We start from the raw sequence: 11811 nt of genomic DNA, 5'->3' as shown, positions 1-11811 counted from the left end.
CCGCTCCACACTTGGAACAAAATGGTTTACGAACCAGTCCTCAAACACTGCAAGTGTCACCCATGCCTTCTTGTTGGACTTCCAATTACTGGTAGTTGACCCTTCCAAATGCCCTTGATGCCCTTGGATTTTCAGCCTGATACACCAACAAGGGCTTCAGTTTGAAGTCGCCAGCAGCATTACCCCCAAGAAGTAAAGTTAGCCTCTCCTTGCTGGCTTTATGACCGGGTGCTGACTTCTCCTCCTTGGCGATGTAAGTGCGGTTTAGGCATACGTTTCCAAAACAAACCTGTCTCATCTACGTTAAACACTTGCTGAGCAGAATAACCCCCCTCCTTAATTATCTCAGACAACGCCTTTAGGAAATTCACCCGTCGCTGCTTTCTCATCCCCACTAGCAGCTTCACCTTGCAATTTAAGGTTATGGTAATTGGCCCGAGCCTTAAATCGCATAAACCAACCCTACTAGCCTACCACTCTTCACTTTCACTTCCCTCCCCCTTTTCTTTTTTCAACGCTTCAACAATCTTTTCGCCTTCTCCTGAATCACCATAAGGCTGACTGGGATACGCCGTTGATTTTGGTCTTCCAACCAAAGCACCAATAACCTTTCCATTTCAATTATTAGACCACTACGCTGCTTAGTTATCACTGTCGCTTTCATAGGAGCAGATCCTTTCATGTTCAACGATGCGCTCTTTATATTTGATAATGGTAGCAACGGTCGAACGGCTAAGGCCCAAGCGCGGCCAATGTTTGTTGGCGTTTCTCCCTTCTCAGATCGCTTTATAATGTCCACTTTAATTTCCATGGTGATGGCCTTTCTTTTCTTCGATGCACTACCATCAGAAGAGTCCCCTTGCGCTTGGGAGCCATAACAAAGAGCAAAAAGTTACAAAACGATACAATACCGATGGGAGAGAGAGGCAGTGTAAACAACCAAAAATGGCGTATGGGCGAGGAATGAGCGTAGCAAAGCGACGCCGTCCTCTCCCCCACAAAGCGTATTCTTTTCCGCCGTGCGCCCGGAACTAGTTCGCGTTTGTTTACGTTGCTTACGCGCTAAACCGCGTAAGACGGAACGACGCAAAATATTATTTTTTTATATTTTTATGGGGGCGCGTTCGTAACCACGAAACATCGTAAGTCGAGACCAGCGTAACCCGAGGACTTACTGTATATATATATATATTATATATATATATATATATATATATATATATATATATATATGTATATTTAAATTTTATGAAGCTGGTGGTAGCAATCACAGGAGTATTACTTAATCTAACCTAGAGTGTAGGCCATATACAACTGGGGTGTTACAGATATTTCTTTAAGGAAAGAATTGTTGATCTTGTTCTGATGCTTGTCCCAAGGAAGCACATCCAAGAAAAAAACCAGGTTTTAATGTCGAGAGTGGTTCTTCTCTTCAATTTCTTCAACATAAGTCTCAACAATTTATTCCAAAATTACTGTATAGTGCCTCTCGAGCAGGAAGCATGAGCAACTGATGTTTTATGGTGCCCTAGGACACCATGCTTTTGTTCCATTCTCCCTCATTGGGGTAAACTATAAGCAATGGTCAATGTTGTACTGATCTTAGTACCATTATGGATACAAGAACCTTTATTTCCATTTTCCTAAACTTCTGGTGTACATTTTAGTCCTCCCCTCATGCAGCAAGCTTCTGCAGTAACTTGACTATTGCCATTTCCTCTGGAATCTTCAACTCTTCTAATACCAGTCATACTTACAGATTATCAAGTAACATATCTCCTTGAGGAAGGATTTACAGCAGAGGTTTCAGTACTATTGCCATACCTGGAAAGGAGTCAATGACCAGATTGAACTAAAAGAGTTACATAATCTGTAATTGGTGCAATTCAATGAGCCTTGATCATCTTCAGGCCACAGTTCCTAAAGTAGCTGAATTTAAATTGCACATAGAGGGCTGAGGAAGCTGTCTGTGTCTGCTGCATATGGGTACAGATCATCACTTGCCAGGTACATTTCGCATGCTGACTGATCTAATGATGAGGTTCGGGCCATGAGGCCAAATGCTGCAACATATCTCGGTTAATTGGCACCTTAAGTAAAGTTTCCTTAAGACATCAAGAAGCTTAAGGGTTTCTCTTTATCAAAGAATAAAAGAAATAAATATATTTAGATTTCATTGAAAACTTTTGTAACTCATTGGTAGCCCATGAGGTTATCTACATTGATTGTAAATGCAAATTTCTGAAATATTCTTACCATGAAAATGGTACATCCTCCTTAAATGGTCAGATCTGGAATAGTGTACCAAATGGTGAATGCACAACATACAGGAAAGTCTTGCAGTGGGCACACCCTGGGGCATATGTCCTTCCAAATTAATACAATGAAAAATCTAATGAACCCTAATTCTAGGGCTGGTCAGACTGAGTTCAAACTGAGTTCAGCCTTCTGTTCAGTTATAGCCAAACCCCTAGAAGCCTATTTTGCCTTAAATATTTTGCCAACATCCTGAAAGATGTTCAATCTAGAATTGCAAAACCTATATGGTGATTAAGATCATGTCAAATAATATTTATGATATCATTAAGCAGTCTTCCTGGAACGATTTGATATCAAATACTTTCTTTTACCAATACCTTCTGTTTACAAGGTAAGTGAAGTTCATACTGATGTCGGCGCCATTATTTACTTGAGCAATCAAAATTTTCAAGATAAGGGGCACCCATGATATAAATGAAGTTGCTTGGGACAAAATCTGGCAGACATGGGTTTTTTTGTTATGCCTGGGTTCTCGACCAAAACAATGTCTTCTTCCTTTTTGCCTCAACCAAATCTCTGCAAGTGTGATAAAAAGCTGTTAGTGCACAGCTTAGTAATCAAGATGATCTTGTTTCATATCCTGTTAAAACTGTGAGGTTTGAGAACCAAATCTAGAAACAGGGGTTCAGTTTTTTTTATCTACTGCGCCAAGTTTTAAAAAATATATCCTTTTTCTAGGGCCAGTTGTTTTGTGAGTATGTTTCCATGTCAGAACCTCTTGCACTTATCAAATTTCAATTGAGGGATCTGGCATAAACCTATTCATCTGTACTCTCTTAGTTGAATTGTAGCTGCTGACCAGGTTCTGTTGCAATCTAATGAACTAAAGGACGAGATGGCAGACTCTTCCTTTTCCATAAACTTATTTTCTTGAAATACCATCCTAAGCATAATGCACAGGTATAGATTATCTGGGGTTCCTATCTTATACGCCACCTTTAAGGTAAAGATTACTTTTTCACATTTCTCTAAATGTGTTAACCGAAAGATAAGTTCAAACTATGACATCACAAGGTCTTTGTCCATCCACGATCACTTGTGCTGCTTTTAGTCAAATGGTCCAGCACCGCTACATAGGTACTTTCTAGCTATGGAAAGTCTCCTGGGCACTAAAACTCGCCAATCTCTTTGGAGTTGCCCGGAAATTTTGTGAATGCCTATTTGTATGTAAAAAAAATTATTTCATCTTGAAAACTAGATTCTGACTGTATATAAGACTTAAATCAACCAAATCTGTGACTGAATTTCCAATCAAAATTCCCAGTGCAGGAGCCAAATCAAGCATTTTAAGCCCCATCTTAGACAAGTTAGTTTTCTGCTTACATACCACTTCTGTACTTCATGGCTCTTAAACTCCTTGATTTCACTGTGATTTGTAAATTTCCAAGATGGATGAGACAATTTACAATAAATATAAATATTAAAGAAAATATCTTTGCGAGACTTGCCATCCACGATCACAATTCATAGTTTGGACACTCACCTAAGTAGTCTGTACATTGACCTATGCATATAATAAGAGTTAATAGTAAAAATATAATAGCGTGATGAATATAAAATAAACTCGGGGCATGTATTCCTTATGTCTTGATATATTAAACCCTAATAAATCTTAGGCTAATTTAACTGACTTTATAAATTTCCTATTTCAGAAAATTGGCAGATTTGGGCCCTCCTCCCTCATGTAATTCCTGCAAGAATTTATATGACACTGACAGCAGGTTGCCCCACGAGTTGGAATGTGGTCACACGACATGCACACGCTGCTTGGATACCATACTTATGAGTGATAAAAAATGCAAGGATTGTAACAAAGAAATAGATTTCACTAATGTTGCAGGAGTCCCTCTTTCACTCTCCATGTTGAGAATGGCGCGCTTAAAAGAATTAGAACCTCCTAATACTAGCAGTATGAAACACAAGGCCACCAAAAATATGGGAACAATAAAGAGAGGTAAAAAGCATTTGCAAATGTTTGACAGCAGAAACATTAATAGAGAGGATTTTAATAAAAGATCCCAAAATGCCAGCAAAGCAAAAGATGAAAAAAAATCCATAATGGAAGAAGCTAGTGTTGGTACTTGTATTCATCATTCTCACCCTGTAATAGGATACTGCCAAACCTGTAACAAAGTAGCCTGTAAGGACTGCCTAATCTTCGATCACTACAGAGTAGACGGACGAATATGTTTAGTTACTTCCATTGTATCCATGACAAAATTATTTACCAAAGACTGCAATGATACGATAGTCTTGAATGAAATTATAATTGAGTTCCATAAATTTCGGATTGAGGCCTTTAACATTTATCTTGAAAAAAAACTTGCTGAATTTGAGAGTAATGAACAAGGAACTAACGATATCACGACAATGGAGCGTTTCTACGATGACCTGTTATGTATGGTTTTAGATACACGGGAACACCTAGATGAACTATTGAGGGCTTTACATTTCTATAAGGTCGAAGTAAATAATCTTCGCTGCACAGATAAATTATCTTGCGATCTGAGAGAGATTAGCCATAGCATTGACTCAATAGAGAATCACTTGTATCCTGTGGAGATTTTTGCAAAAAAATTTTGTAAATTGTGCCCTGACTTTTCCTACAGAGAGTTGTTTAGTAAGATTTCTATGGATGATAGGAGAAGACTGAGGTACGTCATTGCTGCATTATCAAATAGCTTGAAGTTAAATGAATTTGAATGTAAAAACATTTTTTCAGAAGAAATTTTAGTACAGGTAATGGGGAAACACCCAGAAGTAGTACAATTTTCTCATTCCATGACTCCTGAATTCCTCTCTACTTATTCAGAAAAGCAACTTTCAACATTTTTCAGGATGGTTGTAAAATACAATCGGGTTCTCCTTGCACGGCTTGCTATTTTGCCAGGGGAAGAAATCATCAATTGTGGGAGAAATATATGGATAGAAGAATCAACAAAAGCTTTTCAAGGAAAAGTAAGCGGACAGTCATTGGCAACAAACTCAGATTCAAAGGTTAAAAATGACTCAACATCCCAACAAGATAACTTCCATCTACTCGGTGCTAGACCAAAAATCATTCCCAAAAAAAGTTCCAGAAAATCTGGTTCTAAAGCGATAAAATCTCAAGTGCTGCCATCATCTTCAAAACAAGACAATCCTTCAGGCAGTACAAAAACTAATGAGAATGTCAAAAAACCTGCAATAAACAAAAAGAATTTGCAAACACCATCACATCACAACGTTTTTTCCAAGGAACCAGCTGATTTCGCTAGAGCCAAAGAATCGACAAGAAAGGGAAACAAATCTCCAATCTGCAGCCTTCCAAAAAAAACAACAGAATCTTTCTCAGCACTAACATCAGTCCTAACTCCTTCCCTCGCTTTCATCATTGCTACTTCACCAGTCGAACTCGCCGATATTGATTCTCATTATACCCAGTTTTTTCAAATTTACAGCCTAGGTAAACTTTTTGAGTCCATGAATAATGATACAGAAGTAGATATCAATACATTTAAGGAACAAAAACTTTTGCACGAAAAACGTTTAAAATGTTATAAACAAGTAGATTTATTTGAAGAGTGTTTAAACCCCTTCACAATTTTCGACAATGACATTTTTAAATATTCAGCACCAAAAACGCCACCAAAAGAGAATTATAAAAGAGAGGAGGATGTAGCCCTTCCTAAGTCTAGTGCAAGCCAGTCCGGATATGAAGCAAGCCAAAGAGAACAAGAGGATAGAAAGAGAGAACATGAGGATAGCCACAGAGAATGTGAGGCAAGCCAGAAAGAATGTGAGGCAAGCCAGAAAGAATGTGAGGCAAGCCAGAGAGAATGTGAGGCAAGCCAGAGAGATGAGGAAAACCAGAGGGAATATGAGGCAAGCCAGAGAGATGAGGAAATCCAGAGAAAATATGAGGCAAGCCAGAGAGATGAGGAAATCCAGAGAGAATGTGAGGCAAGCCAGAGAGATGAGGAAATCCAGAGTGAATATGAGGCAAGCCAGAGAGATGAGGAAATCCAGAGTGAATGTGAGGCAAACCAGAGAGAAGATGAGGCAAGCCAGAGAGAAGATGAGGCAAGCCAGAGAGAAGATGAGGCAAGCCAGAGAGAAGATGAGGCAAGCCGGAGAGAAGATGAGGCAAGCCGGAGAGAAGATGAGGCAAGCCAGAGAGATAAGGAAAACCAGAGTGAAAATGAGGCAAACCACAGAGATGAGGAAATCCCGATAGAATGTGTGGCAGGCCGAGTAGTAAACAAGGAAAGACGAATGGAATTCGAAGTAAGACAACGGGAGTATGATGAAGATCAGAGGGAATTAAATGCAATTCAGAAAGAATGGGAGGCAATCCAGATGAAACGTAGGTTAGATATCATTTCACCAGTACCTACAAGAAAGAAGACTAAAGATACATCAGGCAAACCAGTCTATTGCTTCCTAACAGACGACCCAATCTCTGCAGTGGCTTTACCATTCCTTTCAAAGTTGGCACCTTTCAACAAGAAGGAAGAGACAAACCCAAGACTGAGTCCTCGAAGTTCAGATGATATCGGAGTAGTGCCTGGAACAGGTTCAAGTTGTGCAACAAAACAGAGTGAAGAAGAACTGAACGAAAATTTACATCATCAAAATTCAATTAAAGATGAACAACGATTTAAAACTCAAGATAAATCCCCAGGAGGAACATTAGATCCAACAGATACTCTAGAATATACCTTTATGCCCAACATCCAAACTGGTGCCAGTCAGACAACAATATCGAAGATAGCAGAAACACGCGATAATGGTGGAAGTGGTCCTGAATTTTCCATTCAAGAAAATCTAGGTCCTCAAAAAGCTCTCGCGAAAGCCAAGCAACTTTGTAAAGAGCATGATCTCGATAATTCATATGTACCATATCTAACCAGCATGTTTGCCCGATTAATCCCTCCCTCAACAGAAACTGCTCTCTCTATTGTTAACCACATGGAAAAATTCCGTGTCCCACCAATCCTACCACCAACAGGAGAGATAAATGTAATTGAATCAGGCGAAAAGGAAACTGAATCCATATGCTGTGTGCGTCCGCACCTTACTTCTTTACTGCGACGTACTGGATTTAAGGTATATATACTTTGAAATTAATCTAGTAACCTAATCTTAGTTAGATATAATGTAACTGTAGTTGAGCTTATTGAATAAGATGAAAGGTACTATTTCCAGGACAATAATCCAACGTAAGGTTTTAGTAATTAAAAATACAGCCAAGACAGATGTGAAAAATGTTGACAAAAGATGTACAAGACAAAATTTGACAGCTGTAAAATACTAATTTCTCTTGTCTAGTATATACTAGTCTGAAATTATTTGTGTATCTGTATTGTTAATCGGTGGTCAAAAACAGATTTCGAACCTATCTTCTGGTATTTTGGTCTCTTTCAAGTTAGACCACATGGAATACAAACCCCAGTGTAAATGCTCCTCCTTGGCCGTGAAGGTTATCCTTTCACTACTGCATGGAATGCTTTTAATTTAACCTGTGCCATGTTTCTTAGGCTCGGGCTACCTTCAGCTCTTGATATAATGTCTGCAGGTACAGCAAGACTCGTTCCCCCGGTGCTGTGCAAATAATATTAATGCAGGAATTAATGATTTTAGTGAAACTGCCTCCAGCCCAACCGGATTTTTTTTTTATAGAACCTGGAATTCTTTCCATAATACCGTTTTTTTAACTGTTTAAGATAAATGCACATTTTACGAGCAGGTGTGTCATCACTGAAGAACTAAGGTCAACTTCAAATCGTTTTAAAGTAAGGAATGAATATATCTCAATTCTCACCCAGTGTTTTCGTTAAAAAATGAATTATTACGCAAGGTTTCCATGGGATTATCTCGATGTTATATTTGTCATCACTACTATACAATCTTAAATGTAAAGAGAGCTGATGTACATGCAAGTTTATATTGACTGACTACTTAACTTTCAAGTTCTCCGGTATGGCGACATACTCAGGTTTGCATTGCAAAACAAAATATCCAGTATAAAAGTAACTTCGAAACTATGTAGTTACACCTTACAATTACCTTTCATTTCTTAAAGAACAATTTACCAGTTTACAAAAGACACTATAATCTACAATCAAAAGCAAAATAATTTTGTGTTATTTTATGAAATGTACGTTTTGGAATTTACCATTTAAAGTAATGTACGCATTTACCATTAGGAATTATGATAAGTACTGCGGCAGGACACGGAATGATTATTCTTCAATGAATATTCTTACGTCTTCATATTTATTTGACAGACACGCACACACACGCACACTATATATATATAATATATATATATCAATATATATATATATATATATATATATATATATATATATATATATATCATACAAACTGATTTCCCTGCATACTGTGAGCCTGACTGAAGGTTCTTTGATGCGCTCCTTCTGCACCAATTAAAATCTTTTAACTTTTACTTTTCATTTGTTCCCTTTAGATTCGTCCTGCCGCGCTGTCCACTTCTTCAAATTTTCCTTGCTCCAATTCACAATTTTCATTTAACAACAAATTCTTTGGGCCAATTTTAGGCGACCTTATAAAGATAGTATGTCATGCAGGGTGTGCCTTAAACAACTTGGCAATAATATTAATAACTCTTTTAAGTTGTATGGTAATACGGTACCTGTACTCACTTTCATGTCTAAAACTGATTTCATTTTTCAGATTCCTTTACCAAAGAAGAGGAGAACACACGATGCCCAGAGGAGGATGTGATGCGATTGAATGCCCCGTGAATCTTATTATTTAATAAAAGATTTACGAAGCTTTTATGAAGACACTAAAGAATTCTGCAATTCAAGATCCTGGTGTCTTTGACATTGCTAATATTTTTAACCAGATTCTATAATATTTTTATTATCTGTATAATGCTAATGTCTGAGAGCCTTTTAAAATCTTAACAAAATAGTGGATAAAACACTATAACCTCATTTTATAGAAATGTTACTTACTTACATATCGAGTTCACTATATCAACTGTAACTAAATTAGCTTAGTTATTAATTTTCAATTACTAAACTATACGGTAATGATCTCGGGTAAAAATATTTTAAAAGTTTTTCTTATATTTTATATCTGTTAAAAGAAACCATAAACACTCGCTAACAATTATCTGATTAAAAACTTATCTTTTAATATTGTTATTACTACCCTAAGATAGAAGATTTTTAGTTAACTTGTGGTATTTTTTCAATCCTACTATGAGAGATTTCTACAGTTACACGGAGGTAGTTTTCACCTCTACTGATGCAATAGAATAAAGAGAGTAAAAGAAACCTAACCTTAATATCATGTAAAAGGCTAAAGTTAAATTAGGCTTTAAAAGGATGTTTCTATTACATAACCTTGCTACAAGCTTTCCTCTGCCCTCAACCTAAGTAACCGATTCTGAATTAGAGTGAAAATTGTCTCTAGTTCGTTGGTAAGTCTAGTGAACCGAAAGGTTACTTAATATACATTTCAAGAACTTGTTGGATTTCTAAACATTGCAAGTACTTGTTGGGTTTCTCAACGATGACCTTAATCACTGTAAACAGGAATAACCTTGCCCGCTCTCTCGTTCAGAGGAGAAAATAACGATTAAACGATATAATCGGCTACTTTCCAGAACCTGGTTTAAATCTGTTAATGGCACAGTGACACTCAAAAAGTGAAATATATATATATTATACACTGTTCTTCATTACACAATAATTCAATGTTCCCACATGGTTTGTGTAAGGCGGATGGCATCCTTCAAATGATCCATTTTAAATACCAGTGCCATTGTGTTTGGCTGGCTGACTACCATTCTGGGAAAACTCATAAATGCGTATGCAGAAAAAACTATTGCTTTACATTCAAAACTAGAACATAACATAACAAAAGTCAGCGCAATCTCTCGTGATTTATAACACTACTTTGTTTTGAAATGAAGTATCAGTTTATTATAATCTCCCTCTACCATAACCAACACGAATAATTATTTTCCATGAATTTAGTGTTTTTTCCTCAAAATGACGTCTTAATGGTGACCACAGAAAGTGCACAAGATTACAGATTTTCAGGCCTAGTACTATTATATTTCAGATGACGTTCTTCTGGACGACATATAAAAATAAGGTTACTATTTCTTCAGATTACTCAACTATCATAAGGTGAATACCTAGAGTTAAAGACGGCAATTTGTCATACATTTTTCTTTACAAAGTTTAGTTTACATCTCATCTCATTTCATTCTCTCTCTCTCTCTCTCTCTCTCTCTCTCTCTCTCTCTCTCTCTCTCGGCAAACATTAAAGGAGTTTGTAAGTTATGATTAACGACTGTGTTGAGTGGGCGTTAAAAGTGCGGTGTGAAGGCGGGCAGGTAGCTGGCAGGTAGCTGTTAGCGCCCCGGCCCACCCATACCCTTGTGTTTATACCTGCCCTCAACACCCCAACCTTCACTATTATGAGTTATGGATCCATTTCGTATTCTCCCCCACTGCCCTGCCTATTCAGAATCCATTTCGGTCTGTAATCGGATGAGCATTTCGGTGTTCATAAATAACGCGTTCACGTCAATGTCCTTAGGCTTGTGCTGACGTTTATAAAGGTAATGGGCAATAAGGGGAAAATATAAGAAGAATTAAATTAAAACCTTTATTGACAGGAATTTATACTTGCATAGCATTTGTAATCCGTAATACGAGGGAAGGGCGTCGGGGTTAAACCAGTGTCTTGCGAAAATAGTTAATGAACTTGTAATACACTTTGTAAGGGTCTGATGCAAACTGCATGGGTCAGACTGAAGTCTTGGAGCATCATTAATGAGCACCAAAAGTAAAGATGAGATTATTTCTGCTCTACAGGGTAATAATTTCACCATATACTCAGATTCTTATAGTGCCCTCATGGCCATTAAGCAATATAACCCCAAACAACCAATTATTCAATATATTCAAGAATGATTGCATATCCTTGCTTCCAAATTCATATCAGTCCAATTTTGCTGGGTCCCTGCCCATGTAGGTATTGCTGGTAACGAACTTGCTGACCATAAAGCAAGAAATGTCATTACTAAAGAGGACATTCTCTTCCACCATATTCCTGCTACTGATATGAAATGGACTTTTCGCTAATATATAACAAATAAATGGCAAGCACGTTGGTCTTCTCCCCTTCTGACCAACAATAAAAATTACAGGAAGATCAGACAAAGTATTGAACATTGGCTATCTGGATTCGAACAAAACCGTACGGTAGAAGCTATAATGTCGTCTGAGAATTGGCCATACTCGATTGACCCAACGGTTCCTCTTAGAAGGGGTAACTGCATCAGTCTGTATGCAGTGTGACTCTCCCTTACTGTGGAACACATTATAATACACTGCCATATGTATTCTGCAGAACGGCAGAGACATTGGTTAGTGGGCAGGGATATAGCAGAACTGCTTGGTTCGGATGTAGCTGTTAATAACATTGTTGGATTCCTCAGAG

At 37.6% G+C, this 11811-nt stretch overlaps 1 protein-coding gene across 2 annotated transcripts in view; it reads left to right on the top strand.

The window, feature by feature from the left end:
- Positions 1–9489, top strand: part of LOC135205667 (uncharacterized) — a 22089-nt gene extending 12600 nt beyond the window's left edge. Inside the window, exons 2-4 of one of the 2 annotated variants that reach the window (XM_064236511.1) lie at positions 3972–6123; positions 6262–7407; positions 9019–9489. In XM_064236511.1, coding sequence (XP_064092581.1) covers positions 3972–6123; positions 6262–7407; positions 9019–9069 — 3349 coding nt within the window. In that variant the 3' untranslated portion in view covers positions 9070–9489. Of the gene's footprint in view, positions 1–3971; positions 7408–9018 lie in introns of both variants that reach the window. The other variant, XM_064236510.1, reaches the window with a different exon arrangement.
- Positions 9490–11811: the final 2322 nt, after the last annotated feature.

The sequence above is a fragment of the Macrobrachium nipponense genome, chromosome 24 (assembly GCF_015104395.2).
Source record: "Macrobrachium nipponense isolate FS-2020 chromosome 24, ASM1510439v2, whole genome shotgun sequence".
Taxonomy (NCBI): domain Eukaryota; kingdom Metazoa; phylum Arthropoda; class Malacostraca; order Decapoda; family Palaemonidae; genus Macrobrachium; species Macrobrachium nipponense.
This window is presented reverse-complemented; position numbering and strand designations above follow the sequence as displayed.